Raw genomic sequence first — 23,595 nt, forward strand, 5'->3', positions numbered from 1 at the left:
CAGTACATAGATCTTAATAATATTACTGAACTTAGCAATGTTTAAAATGGATGTGTCTAGTATGACTCTCATATTCTTGTATATATAGATAATTTTGCCAGAAGTAAATTTGAAGGTATCCGGTGTAAGCCAGTGCTCATGATATCAACCGCTGTTTACATATCGACCTGATTCGTGCTCACTCTCTCTGTCATTCAAGATACGTATTTCTGTAGCTCAAAATGGATCTAGATCTATATCAGTCTTCGACGTTTCTGTTCCGAAAATATCTGCATTCGAAATATTCCTCTACTTGACTACATTTTTTTACAGCGGATTTATATGGAACTGTAATATTTGAACGATGATGTTTCATCCACCAACGTTTCACGTTCAGTCGAGCTTTCCAAGATAACCACTGGTCAGGTCATGGACGGCAAGCGTCATATGACCTAGCTATTCTTTGCGCATGTCCACTGCGGCGGTGATTCACTTCCGCGTGTTGACACTGAATCAAGTGATCACTTCTGCTTGTCGTCACTCTTCTTTCGGAGGTTACTGCATTTAGTCGCAAGAAAGCTTGACAACTCGCACAGACATCATGGCATACTCAGGAGGAACTATTGTGAACCCGGTACGTTCTAAATGTGCTATTCCATCACTGTATATTGTGTGTGCTTGTGAACTGTTTGTGGGGCTTCTTCTTCGCCTTTCTTGGAAGTGGGCGGGGCTTTCCTTAGAACGACTCGTGAAACGATAGGGAAATATAGGGAAATATTGCAATTAAGGAATATCACGATATCGAATTATAACCCATTATATCCCTTGTTTTGTTTGTGTACAGTTACGAATTCTAATGAGGCAAACTCATTTACACTTTAAATACCCAATATTTAGATAAATAAAGGCTCTTAATTCTTATTGCAGCATGTAGACAATGGTAGATAATAATTATAGAGATTCAAATCCCAAACATGATCTCATGAACAGGATGGTTGATAATAATTTACAATTTTTTTAGATCAGGGAAATGAGAAATACTATTTTCATTTTGTTGTTGTGGGGGATGTTTTGCAAGTAGTTAAATAAGCATAGTGGGGGGGGGGGGAGACAAGGCCGTAGTTAACTTTTTTGATGGGGGGGGGGGGGGGGGGGGGCGCAAGGGGGCAAGTATCACTGTCCACAACTTGATTCAAATCAGCACTGGGTAGAACTTAACAAAAGCTCACCTAGCTGATAGCCGCGATGGGGCATGACAGTTACTTGGCCCTATATCTTGACCATTGGATCCTGGTACGGCTCTTCGCTAAAGTTCATCATTCTGATGAAGTGGTGAGAAAACAGTATTGAAGGCCAAAATACATGTGCTGGGGTATTTGCATATTATGGGACTATTAGGATAGAACCATGAAGCAGCGTTAGAAATTGGCACTAGTCCTGTGGTCCTTGCCAAACAGCCCGATAGTTAACGTATCATAAGGACGGGTAGAAATTTGCCAGTTTAAGGGGTTGCTATATGTTATCATGATAAGGAGTTGGGGACTAAATATGTTAGTTTCTGTCGCTATCAAGAATTGTGGGTTCACATAAGAACAGACAATTAAGAGGCCTTGTAGCTGTTTTAATAATGAGAACTTTGTAGAGCTTCATTAATTGTAACTCCCATGCTAAACAAAAAGACTCAGTGAAGTCACAGCACCAATATTTCTATATAAAACAGCAGAAGCTGTTGGTAATTACAGATGTTGCACGCGAGCAAATACAAATAAAGTATCCTCATATTAATGGTCTGTGTAAAGATGAAATGGTTATTGTTATTTGTACATATGTAATATAATATACCACTTTGTTTCCTTGTGTGTAATCATTGTTAAAGTTAGTTGGAGGAAACAATTAGTTTGTTCAAGATTCTGCAAAATGGATCATGAACAGAAAGAGGATGTATATTCCAAGCATGAGGAAAATTTATTAATAGATGGTAGAAGACATGCCAAATAGTCATGTATAGCTTGAAACCTTAAACATGTGTTAATAGATCTTATGTAGTACGTCAGATATGTTTTGAATATGAGACATTTGTGAAAAGTGTTTAGATGTTCCTGCAGCATAAAATACATTCAATACAGCCCAGGTTGGAAAATGGCTTTGAGATGACAAAAGAAAGGAATAGAAACACCCCTTATCCCCAGACTTTCTCTGACCAGAAACATGTTTGAACATATCCTAGTTCTATCTGAGATCAGCAGCCCTCTCCATCTGAGATCAGCAGCCCATATGAGGGACCCTCCCCAACACCTGACTTTCTGTATCTAAGATCAGTAATCCACTTGAGGGACCCTCCCCAACACCTGACTCTCTGTATCTAAGATCAGTAATCCACTTGAGGGAACCTCCCCAACACCTGACTCTCTGTATCTAAGATCAGTAATCCACTTGAGGGACCCACCCCAACACCTGACTTTCTGTATCTAAGATCAGCATCCCACTTGAGGGACCCACCCCAACACCTGACTTTCTGTATCTAAGATCAGCATCCCACTTGAGGGACCCTCCCCAACACCTGACTTTCTGTATCTAAGATCAGCATCCCACTTGAGGGACCCGCCCCAACACCTGACTTTCTGTATCTAAGATCAGCATCCCACTTGAGGGACCCGCCCCAACACCTGACTTTCTGTATCTAAGATCAGCATCCCACTTGAGGGACCCACCCCAACACCTGACTTTCTGTATCTAAGATCAGCATCCCACTTGAGGGACCCACCCCAACACCTGACTTTCTCTGAGATCAGTAATCCACTTGAGGGATCCCCCCAACACCTGACTTTCTCTGAGATCAGCATCCCACTTGATAAATATACCCACAGGAGATCCTTTCTCTAACTGCTATGAATTCACACTTTCACAGCAATATTTGCATGTCACCCACCCCAACACCTGACTTTCTGTATCTAAGATCAGCATCCCACTTGAGGGACCCGCCCCAACACCTGACTTTCTGTATCTTAGATCAGCATCCCACTTGAGGGACCCACCCCAACACCTGACTTTCTCTATCTGAGATCAGCATCCCACTTGAGGGACCCGCCCCAACACCTGACTTTCTGTATCTAAGATCAGCATCCCACTTGATGGACCCACCCCAACACCTGACTTTCTGTATCTAAGATCAGCATCCCACTTGAGGGACCCACCCCAACACCTGACTTTCTGTATCTAAGATCAGCATCCCACTTGAGGGACCCACCCCAACACCTGACGTTCTGTATCTAAGATCAGCATCCCACTTGAGGGACCCTCCCCAACACCTGACTTTCTGTATCTAAGATCAGCATCCCACTTGAGGGACCCGCCCCAACACCTGACTTTCTGTATCTAAGATCAGCATCCCACTTGAGGGACCCGCCCCAACACCTGACTTTCTGTATCTAAGATCAGCATCCCACTTGAGGGACCCACCCCAACACCTGACTTTCTGTATCTAAGATCAGCATCCCACTTGAGGGACCCACCCCAACACCTGACTTTCTCTGAGATCAGTAATCCAATTGAGGGACCCTCCCCAACACCTGACTTTCTCTGAGATCAGCATCCCACTTGATGAATATACCCACAGGAGATCCTTTCTCTAACTGCTATGAATTCACACTTTCACAGCAATATTTGCATGTCACCCACCCCAACACCTGACTTTCTCTATCTGAGATCAGCATCCCACTTGAGGGACCCGCCCCAACACCTGACTTTCTGTATCTAAGATCAGCATCCCACTTGAGGGACCCACCCCAACACCTGACTTTCTGTATCTAAGATCAGCATCCCACTTGAGGGACCCACCCCAACACCTGACCTTCTCTGAGATCAGTAATCCACTTGAGGGACCCTCCCCAACACCTGACTTTCTCTGAGATCAGCAGCCCACTTGATGAATATACCCACAGGAGATCCTTTCTCTAACTGCTATGAATTCACACTTTCACAGCAATATTTGCATGTCACCCACCCCAACACCTGACTTTCTCTATCTGAGATCAGCAGCCCATATGAGGGACCCACCCCAACACCTGACTTTCTCTATCTGAGATCAGCAGCCCATATGAGGGACCCACCCCAACACCTGACTTTCTGTATCTGAGATCAGCAGCCCATATGAGGGACCCTCCCCAACACCTGACTTTCTGTATCTAAGATCAGTAATCCACTTGAGGGACCCTCCCCAACACCTGACTTTCTCCATCTGAGATCAGCAGCCCATATGAGGGACCCTCCCCAACACCTGACTTTCTGTATCTAAGATCAGCATCCCACTTGAGGGACCCGCCCCAACACCTGACTTTCTGTATCTAAGATCAGCATCCCACTTGAGGGACCCGCCCCAACACCTGACTTTCTGTATCTTAGATCAGCATCCCACTTGAGGGACCCACCCCAACACCTGACTTTCTGTATCTAAGATCAGCATCCCACTTGAGGGACCCACCCCAACACCTGACTTTCTGTATCTAAGATCAGCATCCCACTTGAGGGACCCACCCCAACACCTGACTTTCTGTATCTAAGATCAGCATCCCACTTGAGGGACCCACCCCAACACCTGACTTTCTGTATCTAAGATCAGTAATCCACTTGAGGGACCCTCCCCAACACCTGACTTTCTCTGAGATCAGCAGCCCATATGAGGGACCCACCCCAACACCTGACTTTCTCTGAGATCAGTATTCCACTTGAGGGACCCTCCCCAACACCTGACTTTCTCTGAGATCAGCAGCCCACTTGATGAATATACCCACAGGAGATCCTTTCTCTAACTGCTATGAATTCACACTTTCACAGCAATATTTGCATGTCACCCACCCCAACACCTGACTTTCTCTATCTGAGATCAGCAGCCCATATGAGGGACCCACCCCAACACCTGACTTTCTCCATCTGAGATCAGCAGCCCATATGAGGGACCCACCCCAACACCTGACTTTCTCCATCTGAGATCAGCAGCCCATATGAGGGACCCACCCCAACACCTGACTTTCTCTATCTGAGATCAGCAGCCCATATGAGGGACCCACCCCAACACCTGACTTTCTCCATCTGAGATCAGCAGCCCATATGAGGGACCCACCCCAACACCTGACTTTCTCTATCTGAGATCAGCAGCCCATATGAGGGACCCACCCCAACACCTGACTTTCTCCATCTGAGATCAGCAGCCCATATGAGGGACCCACCCCAACACCTGACTTTCTCCATCTGAGATCAGCAGCCCATATGAGGGACCCACCCCAACACCTGACTTTCTCTATCTGAGATCAGCAGCCCATATGAGGGACCCACCCCAACACCTGACTTTCTCTATCTGAGATCAGCAGCCCATATGAGGGACCCTCCCCAACACCTGACTTTCTCCATCTGAGATCAGCAGCCCATATGAGGGACCCACCCCAACACCTGACTTTCTCTATCTAAGATCAGCAGCCCATATGAGGGACCCTCCCCAACACCTGACTTTCTCCATCTGAGATCAGCAGCCCATATGAGGGACCCACCCCAACACCTGACTTTCTGTATCTAAGATCAGTAATCCACTTGAGGGACCCACCCCAACACCTGACTTTCTCCATCTGAGATCAGCAGCCCATATGAGGGACCCTCCCCAACACCTGACTTTCTCTATCTGAGATCAGCAGCCCATATGAGGGACCCTCCCCAACACCTGACTTTCTCTATCTGAGATCAGCAGCCCATATGAGGGACCCTCCCCAACACCTGACTTTCTGTATCTAAGATCAGCATCCCACTTGAGGGACCCACCCCAACACCTGACTTTCTGTATCTAAGATCAGCATCCCACTTGAGGGACCCACCCCAACACCTGACCTTCTCTGAGATCAGTAATCCACTTGAGGGACCCTCCCCAACACCTGACTTTCTCTGAGATCAGCAGCCCACTTGATGAATATACCCACAGGAGATCCTTTCTCTAACTGCTATGAATTCACACTTTCACAGCAATATTTGCATGTCACCCACCCCAACACCTGACTTTCTCTATCTGAGATCAGCAGCCCATATGAGGGACCCACCCCAACACCTGACTTTCTCTATCTGAGATCAGCAGCCCATATGAGGGACCCACCCCAACACCTGACTTTCTGTATCTGAGATCAGCAGCCCATATGAGGGACCCTCCCCAACACCTGACTTTCTGTATCTAAGATCAGTAATCCACTTGAGGGACCCTCCCCAACACCTGACTTTCTCCATCTGAGATCAGCAGCCCATATGAGGGACCCTCCCCAACACCTGACTTTCTGTATCTAAGATCAGCATCCCACTTGAGGGACCCGCCCCAACACCTGACTTTCTGTATCTAAGATCAGCATCCCACTTGAGGGACCCGCCCCAACACCTGACTTTCTGTATCTTAGATCAGCATCCCACTTGAGGGACCCACCCCAACACCTGACTTTCTGTATCTAAGATCAGCATCCCACTTGAGGGACCCACCCCAACACCTGACTTTCTGTATCTAAGATCAGCATCCCACTTGAGGGACCCACCCCAACACCTGACTTTCTGTATCTAAGATCAGCATCCCACTTGAGGGACCCACCCCAACACCTGACTTTCTGTATCTAAGATCAGTAATCCACTTGAGGGACCCTCCCCAACACCTGACTTTCTCTGAGATCAGCAGCCCATATGAGGGACCCACCCCAACACCTGACTTTCTCTGAGATCAGTATTCCACTTGAGGGACCCTCCCCAACACCTGACTTTCTCTGAGATCAGCAGCCCACTTGATGAATATACCCACAGGAGATCCTTTCTCTAACTGCTATGAATTCACACTTTCACAGCAATATTTGCATGTCACCCACCCCAACACCTGACTTTCTCTATCTGAGATCAGCAGCCCATATGAGGGACCCACCCCAACACCTGACTTTCTCCATCTGAGATCAGCAGCCCATATGAGGGACCCACCCCAACACCTGACTTTCTCCATCTGAGATCAGCAGCCCATATGAGGGACCCACCCCAACACCTGACTTTCTCTATCTGAGATCAGCAGCCCATATGAGGGACCCACCCCAACACCTGACTTTCTCCATCTGAGATCAGCAGCCCATATGAGGGACCCACCCCAACACCTGACTTTCTCTATCTGAGATCAGCAGCCCATATGAGGGACCCACCCCAACACCTGACTTTCTCCATCTGAGATCAGCAGCCCATATGAGGGACCCACCCCAACACCTGACTTTCTCCATCTGAGATCAGCAGCCCATATGAGGGACCCACCCCAACACCTGACTTTCTCTATCTGAGATCAGCAGCCCATATGAGGGACCCACCCCAACACCTGACTTTCTCTATCTGAGATCAGCAGCCCATATGAGGGACCCTCCCCAACACCTGACTTTCTCCATCTGAGATCAGCAGCCCATATGAGGGACCCACCCCAACACCTGACTTTCTCTATCTAAGATCAGCAGCCCATATGAGGGACCCTCCCCAACACCTGACTTTCTCCATCTGAGATCAGCAGCCCATATGAGGGACCCACCCCAACACCTGACTTTCTGTATCTAAGATCAGTAATCCACTTGAGGGACCCACCCCAACACCTGACTTTCTCCATCTGAGATCAGCAGCCCATATGAGGGACCCTCCCCAACACCTGACTTTCTCTATCTGAGATCAGCAGCCCATATGAGGGACCCTCCCCAACACCTGACTTTCTCTATCTGAGATCAGCAGCCCATATGAGGGACCCACCCCAACACCTGACATTCTCTATCTGAGATCAGTCATCCTTGTTCAGGCACCATGTGAATCTTCTCATTACTCGATTTAGTTTATTGTCTGTTTTTTTTGTGTGTGTAACATCATGAACATATATACAATGTTGTGTGGTGGAGGCAGGGTTACTAAGTTAACAGACTTCATAAATGATACCTTGTTATTTCAGACTATTCCATACAACTGCCCCATCCCAGGCGGCCTTCCGAATGGCAAGATGATCATCGTGCAGGGCACCTGTCATCACCACCACAACAAGTAAGTGTATATAATGTGTAACAATCCTACCCAGAGCCACATACAGTGATGCAGCAAACAGTAACAAACACTGATAGAGCAACTAGTCCCATACAGTGATAAAGAAACTAGCCACATACAGTGATAGAGGAACTAGCCACATACAGTGATAGAGCAACTAGCCTCATACAGTGATGCAGCAAACAGTAACAAACAGTGATAGAGCAACTAGTCCCATACAGTGATAGAGCAACTAGCCACATACAGTGATAGAGCAACTAGCCTCATACAGTGATAGAGCAAACAGTAACAAACAGTGATAGAGCAACTAGCCACATACAGTGATAGAGGAACTAGTCCCATACAGTGACGCAGCAAACAGTAACAAACACTGATAGAGCAACTAGTCCCATACAGTGATAGAGCAACTAGTCCCATACAGTGATAGAGCAACTAGTCCCATACAGTGATAGAGGAACTAGCCACTTACTGTGATAGAGGAACTAGCCACTTACTGTGATAGAGGAACTAGCCACATGCAGTTATAGAGGAACTAGCCACATACAGTGATAGAGGAACTAGCCACTTACAGTGATAGAGCAACTAGCCACATACAGTGATAGAGGAACTAGCCACTTACTGTGATAGAGCAACTAGCCACATGCAGTGATAGAGCAACTAGCCACATACAGTGATAGAGGAACTAGCCACATACACTGATAGAGCAACTAGTCCCATACACTGATAGAGCAACTAGTCCCATACAGTGATAGAGCAACTAGTCCCATACAGTGATAGAGCAACTAGTCCCATACAGTGATAGAGGAACTAGCCACTTACTGTGATAGAGGAACTAGCCACTTACTGTGATAGAGGAACTAGCCACATGCAGTGATAGAGGAACTAGCCACATACAGTGATAGAGGAACTAGCCACATACAGTGATAGAGCAACTAGCCACATACAGTGATAGAGGAACTAGCCACTTACTGTGATAGAGCAACTAGCCACATGCAGTGATAGAGCAACTAGCCACATACAGTGATAGGGGAACTAGCCACATACAGTGATAGAGCAACTAGACACATACAGGGATAGAGCAACTAGCCACATACAGTGAAAGAGGAACTAGCCACATACAGTGATAGAGGAACTAGCCACTTACTGTGATAGAGCAACTAGCAACATACAGTGATAGAGGAACTAGCCACGTGCAGTGATAAAGCAACTAGCAACATACAGTGATAGAGGAACTAGCCACGTGCAGTGATAAAGCAACTAGCCACATACAGTGATAGAGGAACTTGCCACTTACTTTGATAGAGGAACTAGCCACATACAGTGATAGAGGAACTAGCCACTTACTGTGATAGAGGAACTATCCACATACAGTGATAGAGGAACTAGCCACTTACAGTGATAGAGGAACTAGCCACATACAGTGATAGAGCAACTAGCCACTTACTGTGATAGAGGAACTAGCCACATACAGTGATAGAGGAACTAGCCACTTACTTTGATAGAGGAACTAGCCACATGCAGTGATAAAGCAACTAGCCACATACAGTGATAGAGGAACTTCCACTTACTGTGATAGAGCAACTAGCCACATACAGTGATAGAGGAACTAGCCACATACAGTGATAGAGGAACTAGCCACTTACTTTGATAGAGGAACTAGCCACAAACAGTGATAGAGGAACTAGCCACAAACAGTGATAGAGGAACTTGCCACATACAGTGATAGAAGAACTAGCCACATACAGTGATAGAGGAACTAGCCACTTACTGTGATAGAGGAACTAGCCACATGCAGTGATAGAGGAACTAGCCACTTACTTTGATAGAGGAACTAGCCACATACAGTGATAGAGGAACTAGCCACTTACGTTGATAGAGGAACTAGCCACATACAGTGATAGAGGAACTAGCCACTTACTGTGATAGAGGAACTAGCCACATACAGTGATAAAGGAACTAGCCACATACAGTGATAGAGGAACTAGCCACTTACTGTGATAGAGGAACTAGCCACTTACTTTGATAGAGGAACTAGCCACATACAGTGATAGAGGAACTAGCCACATACAGTGATAGAGGAACTAGCCACTTACAGTGATAGAGCAACTAGCCACATACAGTGATAGAGGAACTAGCCATTTACTGTGATAGAGCAACTATCCACATGCAGTGATAGAGCAACTAGTCACATACAGTGATAGAGCAACTAGCCACATACAGGGATAGGGGAACTAGCCACATACAGTGATAGAGGCACTAGCCACTTACTGTGATAGAGCAACTATCCACATGCAGTGATAGAGCAACTAGTCACATACATTGATAGAGCAACTAGCCACATACAGTGATAGAGCAACTAGCCACATACAGGGATAGGGGAACTAGCCACATACAGTGATAGAGGAACTAGCCACTTACTGTGATAGAGCAACTAGCAACATACAGTGATAGAGGAACTAGCCACTTACTGTGATAGAGCAATTAGCCACATGCAGTGATAGAGCAACTAGCCACTTACTTTGATAGAGGAACTGGCCACTTACTGTGATAGAGGAACTAGCCACATACAGTGATAGGGGAACTAGCCACATACAGTGATAGAGCAACTAGCCAACTACAGTGATAGAGGAACTAGCCACATACAGTGATAGAGGAACTAGCCACTTACAGTGATAGAGCAACTAGCCACATACAGTGATAGAGGAACTAGCAACTTACTGTGATAGAGCAACTAGCCACATGCAGTGATAGAGCAACTAGCCACATACAGTGATAGGGGAACTAGCCACATACAGTGATAGAGGAACTAGCCACATACAGGGATAGAGCAACTAGCCACATACAGTGAAAGAGGAACTAGCCACATACAGTGATAGAGGAACTAGCCACTTACTGTGATAGAGCATCTAGCCACATGCAGTGATAGAGCAACTAGCCACTTACTTTGATAGAGGAACTAGCCACTTACTGTGATAGAGGAACTAGCCACATACAGTGATAGGGGAACTAGCCACATACAGTGATAGAGCAACTAGCCACATACAGGGATAGAGCAACTAGCCACATACAGTGAAAGAGGAACTAGCCACATACAGTGATAGAGGAACTAGCCACTTACTGTGATAGAGGAACTAGCCACATGCAGTGATAGAGCAACTAGCCACTTACTTTGATAGAGGAACTAGCCACTTACTGTGATAGAGCAACTAGCCACTTACTTTGATAGAGCAACTAGCCACTTACTTTGATAGAGCAACTAGCCACTTACTGTGATAGAGGAACTAGCCACATACAGTGATAGGGGAAGGATCCACACAGAGACAGAATATGGATGGTGGTGCCTGAATGTTGCAGCTTCGCCATCAACCTGTGCGTGAGCCCCCAGATAAGCCCCTTGCCTGACACCGCCCTCCACTTCAATGTGAGATTCAACGAGAATGCGATCATCCGGAACTCGCAGCAGTACAATGCCTGGGGCCAGGAGGAGAGGGGAGGAGGGATGCCACTTCGGAAAGGGACCCCCTTTGAAATCATCATTCTGGCGGATCCTCATCACTACAAGGTGAACTCATGGACCACTTCGGTTTAGGGAAGCTTAAATATAAGGACATATTTCTCAGGCATTGAACACAGTAATACATGTTGCACTTGTGGGTATTTCGCCTCTAGACAGAAGTAAAATTAATCATTGGGTAGCACAGTTTCTTACAACAAACATCAACTGCCTGCCCATGACATGTTTTCAGAAGTTATCAACAGATATTTGTTTATTTTATAAGTTATGTCTTGATGGAGCTCTGTCAGCGTTTGTATTGACATTGTATGATAGCACTGTGCCTTCACGTCCACAGATTTCCATCAATGGCCGCCACTACACTAATTTCCGTCACCGCATCCCCAAGGAGAGTGTCCAGTACCTGATCATCTCAGGGGATGTCAACATCAGCTACATCAAGTTTGAGGGTGGTGCAGTAAGTCATCATCATCATCATAGTCCCTACGGAAATGTCACTATGACTACGGCAAGGATGTTTCTCTTGTTTCTGCCGCTGCTGCTCCAGATGCTGCTGCATAAAAGTCTCCATTCCTGGCACTGGGTGATGTCATATGAGATGCATCTTCCCGAAGCAATGGTGTTAACTGATGATGAAAGTCCAGTTTCCTACCTTGCTGAACTAGGCTGAAATTTTGTGGCTCGATCATAGCGCCACCAGTGGCTATTACGAGTTATGTCCTTTCTATGTTCTTCCTATTGACCAATCAGGTTCAATCTCTCGTATCACTTGTATTTGCTTCAAACACAATGGTGGTGCAAAGTCAAGATGATTGGATCCATAATCAAGATCTATATCGTAATAGAAGGGGTCTTACCTCGCCAAGTGCATCAAATCACTTGAGCCCAGTTTACAGTACACATGCTTTGCAGATCCTGCAGTCGACCTAAATCTGTTTGTTGAAATCAATGTTGTTTATGAACCGGATGTCTAGTTTGTTATGCGATTTTGATTTGACTATGCATAGACTCGTTAGTCCAGCCAAAATATAACCCCAGAATTGCAGCCTAGTTCGGCAAGGGTGGAAACTGGATTTTACAGTCAGTTAACTCCCTTGCCCGTGAAGATGACAAGATAGGATGTTACGCCAGTTATGCAATATCAGTGTTACGGCTTTTTCAATTGATTCCTATCCTGATATGAGCAGAATAAGCATTATTTAATATATGAAAGGGGTTCAACTTCCAATGTTGATCGGGAAACAAATTAATATTGAATGAATAAGTCTACAGATATCATTTAGAATAAAATAAATATGTATTTTGTATTGTTGTGCTAAATAAGCTGAACTTCAGGTACGAACTAAGATTATGGAACAGATACTTATACCAATATTAAATAGAGAAGACTATAGTAATATTTTATGTATGTTTCTCTGACGAAATGATCTTACGGTATTTATTAGCAATAAATCTCGAATTTGAAAGGATAATTCTACAGATATTGTTTCTAATGGTGTTTCAATTTGTATATATGTATACATTGAAATTGGTAAGAAATGCACACTGTTTCCTTTTCAAGCCTGTTATGCCTCCGCACTACCAACCCCCCCCTCCAGGCTATGCCCCCCCTGCAGGCTATGCCCCCCCTGCAGGTCCATCCATGTACATCGCAGGCCAACCAATGTTCCCAGGGGTAAGATCCACCATCACCACGTAGACTAGTTGCACCCCTCATCTTGTCATTGCACTCAACTTGTTGGTGCGAAGTCAGATTCTGTATCTGTAAATTGAGTTCTATTTGATAGAGAAAAAGGGTGGTGGGGTATCCTTTTGGTTAAAGTGTTCACTCATCACGCTGAAGACCTGGGTTTGATTCCCTACATGGGTACAATGTGTGGAGCCCATTTCTGGTGTCCCCTGCCGTGATATTGCAGGTATATTGCTAAAAGCAGTGTAAAACCATGCTCACTCATTGACAGAGAAAGCTCTTTTAACATTTCTTCTCCTGCCTTGTGGGATGATGTGTTGGACAAGACTGAAATTCAAATATTGTTGTCTGCTAGGAATAGAAGGAAATTCAAATGTGGTTGTCTGCTAGGAATAGAAGGAAATTCAAATATGGTTGTCTGCTTTGAAAAGAAGGAAATTCAAATATGGTTGTCTGCTAGGAACAGAAGGAAATTCAGGAATAGAAGGAAATTCAAATGTGGTTGTCTGCTAGGAATAGAAGGAAATTCAGATGTGGTTGTCTGCTAGGAATAGAAGGAAATTCAAATGTGGTTGTCTGCAAGGAATAGAAGGAAATTCAAATGTGGTTGTCTGCAAGGAATAGAAGGAAATTCAAATGTGGTTGTCTGCTAGGAATAGAAGGAAATTCAAATGTGGTTGTCTGCTAGGAATAGAAGGAAATTCAAATGTGGTTGTCTGCTAGGAATAGAAGGAAATTCAAATGTGGTTGTCTGCAAGGAATAGAAGGAAATTCAAATGTGGTTGTCTGCTAGGAATAGAAGGAAATTCAAATGTGGTTGTCTGCTAGGAATAGAAGGAAATTCAAATGTGGTTGTCTACTAGGACTAGATTCATCAAAACAGTCCAATAATTGATTTGACGCAGCACATATTTTACCAAAAATGGTCAAAACGTCTTCATGTGAAAGAATCCTTTGTAGTGCTCGGTATGGAACAAGATGTTGCAAGGCTCATGCTTTTGTCTGCATACATACAAATATATAGATATTGTCAATATGTCAACTACTCACCATGGTCATTGGGGCATATCGTTGAATGAGGATGTAATGAAAAAGTGAGCGAGTTTTGCTTTATGCTGCTTTTAGCAATATTCCAGCAATATCATGGCAGAGGACACTAGAAATGGGCTTCACACATTGTATCCATGTGGGGATTAGAACCCAGGCTTTCATCGTGACGAGCGAACGCTTAAACCAATAGGCTGCCCCACCGCCCCTGTCATGAAAAAGTTAATGTAACCACACCTTAAATTTGTTATTTATAATAAATAATCTCAATTGTATGTCAAAGAAATTTTCTCTGTGACAATACGGAAAATTCATTGGCCATAGAAACTAGATACAGATCTGATGTTGCACTTTCAAGGAGACTTGAGCTCATCAATAGACTTAATCATGTGAATATGTGGATAGTAAGATCTTAAGGTAGTCCATGTGGTATTCTATGCTATTTTGTTTGTGTCCAAGTGATCCGATCCATGTAATAGTTAATGTTACATTTAAAACTCATCCACGCAGAATTAAATAGCATTATCCTGGTGCTAATGCGAGAGCTTATCTGACCCCTATCAATATACATTATGTTCTTATCTCAGCAGTACAAAGTTTATGGTGTGTTCTGAAATTACCATTTACATCCAAGCTGTTACATTGTGTTTGTGCCTTCAGAAGATCTTATCTCATCCTTGTTGCTTCTTCATCATTGTGCTTAAACAGAACCTTACTTATCTAAGGATGATTTCATGAATTTGTGTTCTTGCTTGAGATGAGCTCATATCCCATCCTTGCAATATGTTACAGCATCGCATTGTCATGACTTTATAACTGTTTGTGCTTGAACACTCCTAGTCTGATCCTTGTATTAATCTGTAACATTTTAGTTGTTGATCCTTGATCCCTAACATTTGAGACCGCATCCGTGGTCTAGAGGTAGAGCGTCCGCCCGGAGAGCGGAAGGTTCCATCCCCGGCGGCGTCATACCAAAAGACGTTAAAAGATGGTACTTGTTGTTACCCTGTCTGGCGCTCGGCATTAAGGGGCTAAAACAAGGACTGGTCGGCTCGGAGTCAGTAAACTGTGTCTGAGTGGGGTATTCATGTTAAACTGCGGCATGGTATCTCAGTGAGCTAGCACTATAAATCGGCATCAGTCCGGACTAGTACAAGCAGCCACACAAACACACACACGTACATGCACGTCGCTATATAAGTGGAATAATCTTGGACGCGACGTTAAACCCCATTTCACCTCACCTCACCTAACATTTGATCTTTGAACTCTGCCTCTGACTAATACACAGGCTCTTATTGTTGCTACGTCAGGTTAGAGTATCTCATTACCAAACTATGCTTGTATGAAGCGACAACATTGATATGTTGGTCAGGCGACAAGGTGGTTTGACTTATACTGAAATTGGTGGTAGGGCTAGTTCCCGGAGCAGATTTTGAAAAACCATATAATATTACTTGCCTTGCACACAACTGGACATGTCATATTGGCTGGGCATATAAATATGGGCCCCATTCCACAAAGCGATTGTAGTGCTACGACAGTCGTAAGTCCATGTTGAAGTATCAAAGTTACGATCCCCTTACTGCTAAGATCGCTTTGTGGTACGGACCACAGACCTTCGTGGTCAATATCACTTCACATAATTCTGAGGACATTCCATAACAGGCCACGTCAGAATGACCTTTCATCGGACAATCACAGAATGTCTGAATGTGTTTTCTAATCATGCAACCTCGATCAACAGTTTCAGGCTGTACGACTGATTCCATCCAAATCATCCTATGTCTCTCTTCACTGGGATAAATATTTGAAACGGGAAAAGAAATTCCACAGCCCTTGGGAATAATGCCATACAAGTTTTGCCCATCTATTCGACATCCCATAATGTTCTTTCGTTCACTTTTCATATTTTGAATGGAGAACTTATTCAAAATATTTTTTTAGTGTAGTCTAGAATGGAAGTGGTAAAGCTGGAGAAAGCTGCTTCCTGATTGACAAATGTCAACTTCCTGACATTTCATTGGTTGTTCTGACATTACCAGTAAATAAATGGGATGTCCTCAGATTTTTGTGTAGCCGTAGCGGGGACTAAGATCTGATTTTAATGAGATTGAACAACAAACATGTGATAACATGTCACTCCTCACTAACATCCTGTTTATATGCTTGAACCATGAGTCCTCACAACCACATAGTTTTAATTCATCATCTAGCAACATCTGTCTCTGTTCTACGGATAGCTGTATCATTTAAGGGGATGCTACTTGCTGTGCAGAATTGTCTCCCTTTGTTGTATCAGCTTGTGTACCATTGTGTGATATTGTGTGACATTGTATGGCTTTGTGTATTGTGTAATTATACTAATTAACATTGTTTGACATTGTGTGATATTCTCTGATACTGTGTGACATGTGAGGTATTGTGTGTGTTTGTACAGAGCCCAGCTCCCCCGGCATATGCAGGTGCCCAGCCTATCTACAACCCGGTGAGTCTTCATCTGTTGAAGAACCCAAGTATCAAACTCAATGATTTCATGCACATTAGTCCCATGTGGATTTCAGTTTAGAATAGGTCCCCTTGAGGGTGCCAACCCACTCCTCCCTTGAATCCCAAATACCATAAAATATTTCATTGTTCTCACTTGCATCCTCATTACTACTTAACACAAGTCTCAAAAGCATTGAGAAAAGGATGCGATTTGAAGTTAAATTACGGAATAAAATAGAAGAAAATAAAACATATAATGGAATTTCAAATCAATATTTTTAAAATTTTGAATCTGCGTACCAAATACAATTTTATTTACACCCCACATACCACACTCCTGAGTCCCAAATACCAACAAGATAGACATTATGCTTATATTGTGTTTTGTTGCAGCCTGTGCCTTTCACAACCAACATTCCTGGCGGCATCTACCCTGGCCGCATGTTGTACGTCAGTGGAATCCCAAACCCTAATGTTTCCAGGTGAGTGTACGCCTTGACTATGTGTTTCACACCAGGGGAGACCCCAACCCTAATGTTTCCAGGTGAGTGTACACCTTGACTATGTGTTGCACGCCAGGGGAGACCCCCCATCCTAATGTCATCAATGAATATGTACCCTGACAGTAAAGAACCCCTCCTAATGTCGTCAATTAATATGTACCCTGACAGAAGATAACCCCTCCTAATGTTGTCAGTGAATATGTACCCTAACAGTAGAGAACCCCTCCTAATGTCGTCAATGAATATGTACCCTGACAGTAAAGAACCCCTCCTAATGTCGTCAGTCAATATGTACCCTAACAGTAGAGAACCCCTCCTAATGTCGTCAGTCAATATGTACCCTGACATTAGAGAACCCCTCCTAATGTCGTCAGTGAATATGTACCCTGACAGAAGAGAACCCCTCCTAATGTCGTCAGTCAATATGTACCCTGACAGTAAAGAACCCCTCCTAATGTCGTCAGTCAATATGTACCCTGACATTAGAGAACCCCTCCTAATGTCGTCAGTGAATATGTACCCTGACAGAAGAGAACCCCTCCTAATGTCGTCAGTGAATATGTACCCTGACAGTAAAGAACCCCTCCTAATGTCGTCAGTCAATATGTACCCTAACAGTAGAGAACCCCTCCTAATGTCGTCAGTGATTATGTACCCTGACAGTAAAGAACCCCTCCTAATGTCGTCAGTGATTATGTACCCTAACAGTAGAGAACCCCTCCTAATGTCGTCAGTGATTATGTACCCTGACAGTAAAGAACCCCTCCTAATGTCGTCAGTGAATATGTACCCTAACAGTAGAGAACCCCTCCTAATGTCGTCAATGAATATGTACCCTGACAGTAAAGAACCCCTCCTTATGTCGTCAATGAATATGTACCCTGACAGAAGAGAACCCCTCCTAATGTCATCAATGAATATGTACCCTGACATTAGAGATCCCCTCCTAATGTCGTCAGTGATTATGTACCATAACAGTAGAGAACCCCTCCTAATGTCATCAATGAATATGTACCCTGACATCAGAGAACCCCTCCGAATGTCGTCAGTGAATATGTACCCTGACAGAAGAGAACCCCTCCTAATGTCGTCAGTGAATATGTACCCTGACATTAGAGAACCCCTCCTAATGTCGTCAGTGAATATGTACCCTGACAGAAGAGAACCCCTCCTAATGTCGTCAGTCAATATGTACCCTGACATTAGAGAACCCCTCCTAATGTCGTCAGTGATTATGTACCCTAACATTAGAGAACCCCTCCTAATGTTGTCAGTGAATATGTACCCTGACAGAAGAGAACCCCTCCTAATGTCGTCAGTGAATATGTACCCCGACATTAGAGAACCCCTCCTAATGTCGTCAGTGAATATGTACCCTAACATTAGAGAACCCCTCTTAATATCGTCAATGAATATGTACCCTGACAGTAGAGAACCCCTCCTAATGTCGTCAGTTATGATTTTGTACTGGAATTAGAGTTATCTGCCTTTGTTGTGTACATGAACAGGCAGACATGATCAGTCTTGACGTTTCTGGATGGGACAGGTTCTAGTAGGATGGCTGTAAGAGTAACATGAGGGCAATCCGAGCCTTTTTGAATATAAAACAGCATTTACTCACTCACTGTTTCAATCTGGTTGTAGATTCACAGTGAACCTGATGTGCGGTCCGAGTGAACAGGGGGACATTGGCTTGCACTTTGATGTCCGATTCAACTATGGCGGTGCCTACAACCAGACTATCAGGACCCACAAGGTCGGCAGTACATGGGGAACCGAGGAGAAACACCAGAACTTCTTCCCCTTCGTGCCCAACGCCAACTTCGACATGATCATCCTCATTGAACAAGCCAGCATCAAGGTGAACATTTTATAGGATTTGATGTGCAGATCCTACTCAAGGACGTTTAGCTCTGAGCAGATCTGGGTTAGAATAGGTCCTCAGCAACCCATGCTTGCTGTAAGAGGTGACTATGCTTGTTGTAAGAGGTGACTATGCTTGTTGTAAGAGGTGACTAACGGGATAGGGTGGTCAAACTTGCTGACTTGGTTGATGCATGTCATCGTATCCCAATTGCGTGAATCGAAGCTCATGATGTCAATCACTGGATTGTCCAGACTTGATTATTTACAGACGGACGTCATACATCTGGAATATTGCTCAAACAACAAACAAACAAATAAGGAAGTTAAATTTTTTTGATTTTTTGCGCATGTTTATCATAAGGGCTGGGTAGTAAAAATATATATGAAAAGGTATTAAAACTTTATTTGGTCAGAAATTGATCACATGTGTACAGTACAGGGGTCTTCATATCTAGGGGACATAACTCTTGTTATACTGCTCAAAAGAAGTTAAGGACCACCCCATTCAATAGTTAATCTGTCTTGGCATGGCAATATGAGTGAGTTACAATTTAAGGTCACATCAACAATATTTGAACCATATATGAAAGAATGGGGTAGTCCTTAACTTCTTTTGTGTAGTATGGTTGGTTGCTCAGATACATTTTGATTCTGATGCTCTATATTTTACATTTTTACAAGAGAAAGGGTTATAAGGGGTTTTACCTTGACTTACAAAAGTGGAGGTTCAGGGGACCCCCAATAATTACTTTTAAGGGTCATTGCAGGCAATATGAGGGTCCTGTAAATAATTGAAATGGTGTAGTGTACTGTACATTTAGATAATTACTTTAGAGCCTGGAATGAATCAATCATCATGTGAACAGTGGCCATGATTGATGGGTGAAATAACAGACGCCCATAACTGCTCTTGATGCGCTGTAGGTACAATAAATGTTAGTGTGATGCAGTATACTATTTTCTGCATCCATTATCTACATTTGTGAGTTGCGTAAAACCCTGGTTATGCAACAGATATCAAGATCCCTGTAATGCTTGAAAAAGATGATATGAATGTTAGCCTGTTAATTTTAACTTTTGTTTTACTGTTTGACAATATTGAGGACAGATAACTAAAGTCAAAATATAAATGTAGGCAATATTGGCAGCAGAGAGTAACACAAGTGGTGTCCCCTTTTGTCATGTGACTTTGGTATCCCCCGCAACGAAGTGGAAGGGGGATATAGGAATGGGTGACTTCCGTCCATACTTCGGTCCCTCCGTCCATTACGTTTCGTTTCAGGAGCAGAACTAATTAATATGAGAGATATCTTAACCAAAATTGGCACATAGATAGGTCTGGTGGTGAACTTGTGCCCTTTAATACCGGTAGTTTGTGATTTTTCATAAAAGATTTTTCGAGTTTCCATGGCAATGGCTTTGACTTACACTGAAATTGGTAGTAGAGCTCGTTTCCGGAGCAGATCTTGAAAACCGTACAAATATTTCTTGCCTTGCACACATGTCATATTGGTGGGGCATATGAGTATTTCATGCTTGTTCAACCAGCAGTGGCTGGGTACCCAGTAGGATGAGATGGTAATGTGAGTGCAAGACTGCAAACCCAAACAGACAGTTTGGGTTGTTTTTGTTTGTTTGTTTGTTTGTTGTTTAACGCAGCACTCAGCAATATTCCAGCTATATGACGGTGGTCTGTAAATAATCGAGTCTGGACCAGACAATCCAGTGATTGATATCATGAGCATCGATCCACACGTTTGGGATTGATGGCATGCATCAACCAAGTCAGCGAGCCTGACCACCCGATCCTGTTAGTCGCCTTTTACGACAAGCATAGTCACCTTTTATGGCAAGCATGGGTTGCTGAAGACCTATTCTACCCCGGAATCTTCACGCATCTGTTTTCCTTGGAAATAAGAACCCAGAGTAAATGCATACTGTTTTGTTGACAGTGTATGAGTCATGTTGCTCCACGAGAGTGCATGAAATGCTTTCCTTATAACTCGCTAACCGAAGACCCTATGTTCCAGATTGCTGTAAACAACCAACACTTCTGTGAGTTCAATCACAGGATCCAGCCACTCAACAGGATTGACTACCTGAACGTCAATGGCGACGTCCGTCTAACATCTGTCAAAATTCAGTAGGTCAGCTGACCTCAGAAGGGAGAGAGTGGACACCGGCCTGACATGCATCAGCGGGACAGTTGGGACAGCTCTTTTTGTTGACTGTTAAAGATGTCTGTTCCTAGTCCGTGTTGATCGTTTCTAGTTTGGTTTAAATGCAATAATCAACAAATAAAATCATGTGTACATTGTCATCTGATTTGATATTAATATCTTCAATCAACATTACTTAATTCATGTAGACATATATTATTGAAGACACTAGGTATGTTTTAAGTTATGATTTTGGTTAAAGGGTCAAGAAGTGCTCAAAGTTCTAGCACATGATCAGTAGTGGTATGTGGTTCACTGAATACTGATTCATTCATGGAACCTCGTTTGTTTGTTATGAAGTCTTTGTCTATATTGGTTTTTAGGTATATTGTTGCATATGGGTTAACCACATTGTCTGTAACTGCATTTCCTGATCTAATTTTGTGACATTTGGAAATTGTTTCTTATCAATAATAGCTCAGTAGAATCAGCCCAGAGAAATCTGTTGCCTTGTTCTTTCAATGTTTTGTATGCCTAATATTGCAGAACAGTTACCTAGGATTTGCAGTGTACAACAAAACTACCCAGGCCATGCATTGTACAAACCAAGGACATACAGTGTACAACAATTACTTTGGTCATACATTGTACAACATAATTACCTACACCTTTATTGTACAACATAGTTACCTAGAACTTTTATTGTACAACGGAGTTACCTAGAACTTCATTGTACAACAGAGTTACCTAGAACTTCATTGTACAACAGAGTTACCTAGAACTTGCGTTGTACAACATAATTACCTACAACTTTTATTGTACAACATAGCAACTTAGAACTTCATTGTACAACAGAGTTACCTATAACTTTCATTGTACAACAGTTACCTAGGATTAACCTCATGGTTACCCAACACTAAATTGTACTACAGCAGAGTTTCCTAGTTACTCTTGGCTATGTCTTTTAAAGTCATGTGTTTTATTTTAGCATTTAGTTTCTGTTCTTTTCTTATTTACTGGTTGTAAATAAAATTTTTACTGCTATTGTATAAAAAGGCCTTGTATGAATATTGTATTCACGAGGGAGCAAGTCACAGTCAGGTAGACTCATATACACCAAGCCTTTCACTAACAATACTAATAATTTTCATGTATTTTTCGTAATTTTATTCAGAAATTCAAAAAATAATTCTAATAAAACTTGTCTATTACTGTGATACAATGTAAACAGATTTATCTCTCATAAATGTTATTAAGTGTTGCTTAACAGTGTTCCTTGCAATATACAGCAATGTTGCCTAGGTTGTACAATGTACTACAATGTTACCTATGTTTAATGTACAACAATGTTACCTATGTTTAATGTACAGCAATGTTACCTATGTTTAATGTACAGCAATGTTACCAAGACCATACACCTGATCCTTTTGTTGTTTCTTTTCTCAAGTCCTGTTGATTTGTTTTGTTTTAAATAATTATGTATTTTTAGATATATTAATATATCTTTTTTGGTGCAGTAAAGGTTTTGCTTATACTGCAATTTTATTTACATCGTGATGTAGAAGCATGTAAAAAGAAATGCTCAAGGTATTGTAAATTGCATATTGACAAGAAAGATGTAGTGTACAGTAATTGTTTGCATCATTTATACCTTAAGCATTCATGTGGGTAGCTCTTTTGTTCTAATCACACATTTGATTGGTAATAAATATCTGATTTTCAGCTAAACCAAACACAAGACGACTTTTTTTCTTTTTAGTTCCTAAGGGTGGAAGGGGGCATTTATTATGTCTCCCCCAGAATGGAGGGAGACATATTGTTTTTGGCACGGTTCCCGTCGGCGTCGGCGTCGGCGTCGGCATTCCCACCGTTTCCGGACCATAACTCAGAAACCGTTTAATATTTTTTCGCGAAACTTTGTATACACATTAACCCAGCACTGAAGTGGTGCCTTTTGCTATTTAGAGATTTTTGACATTTTTATTTTTTCTCGTTTCCATGGAGATAACTTGAACATAGACTCTGAATGGGGGTAAGCTTGGTTTCCTGACCATAACTCAGAAACCGTTTAATATTTTTTCGCGAAACTTTGTATAAACATTAACCCAGCACTGAAGTGGTGCCTTTTGCTATTTAGAGATTTTTGACATTTTTATTTTTTCTCGTTTCCATGGAGATAACTTAAACATAGACTCTGAATGGGGGTAAGCTTGGTTTCCGGACCACAACTCGGAAACCGTTTAATATTTTTTCGCGAAACTTTGTATACACATTAACCCAGCACTG

General features: G+C 43.0%; 1 protein-coding gene across 3 annotated transcripts; it reads left to right on the forward strand.

Annotated features, from left to right (window-relative positions):
- Positions 1 to 448: 448 nt before the first annotated feature.
- LOC124122973 (galectin-4-like) lies at positions 449 to 23,042 on the forward strand. Of its 3 annotated transcripts, XM_046486197.2 has the most exons (9): positions 449 to 613; positions 7,952 to 8,040; positions 11,395 to 11,602; positions 11,892 to 12,011; positions 13,116 to 13,229; positions 16,732 to 16,779; positions 17,175 to 17,263; positions 18,929 to 19,145; positions 21,181 to 23,042. In XM_046486197.2, the coding sequence occupies exons 1-9, from the start codon at positions 581 to 583 to the stop codon at positions 21,295 to 21,297; spliced, it is 1,035 nt and encodes a 344-aa protein (XP_046342153.1). In that variant the 5' UTR covers positions 449 to 580; the 3' UTR covers positions 21,298 to 23,042. The 3 variants fall into 3 exon arrangements, with proteins under 3 accessions (XP_046342153.1, XP_046342161.1, XP_046342168.1); XM_046486205.2 differs by lacking the exon at positions 13,116 to 13,229 and having other exon boundaries at positions 11,892 to 12,062; XM_046486212.2 differs by lacking the exon at positions 13,116 to 13,229 and having other exon boundaries at positions 450 to 613.
- Positions 23,043 to 23,595: the final 553 nt, after the last annotated feature.

Source organism: Haliotis rufescens, unplaced genomic scaffold (genome assembly GCF_023055435.1).
Source record: "Haliotis rufescens isolate VD_foot unplaced genomic scaffold, xgHalRufe1.0.p SCAF_3, whole genome shotgun sequence".
Taxonomy (NCBI): Eukaryota; Metazoa; Mollusca; class Gastropoda; order Lepetellida; family Haliotidae; genus Haliotis; species Haliotis rufescens.

Coding starts and splice junctions, on each gene's coding strand:
- LOC124122973 (XM_046486197.2), top strand. CDS start 581: ATGGCATACTCAGGAGGAACTATTGTGAACCCG. Junction 17,264..18,928: donor CCAAACCCTAATGTTTCCAG/GTGAGTGTACGC, acceptor ATCTGGTTGTAG/ATTCACAGTGAACCTGATGT. Junction 19,146..21,180: donor TTGAACAAGCCAGCATCAAG/GTGAACATTTTA, acceptor CCTATGTTCCAG/ATTGCTGTAAACAACCAACA.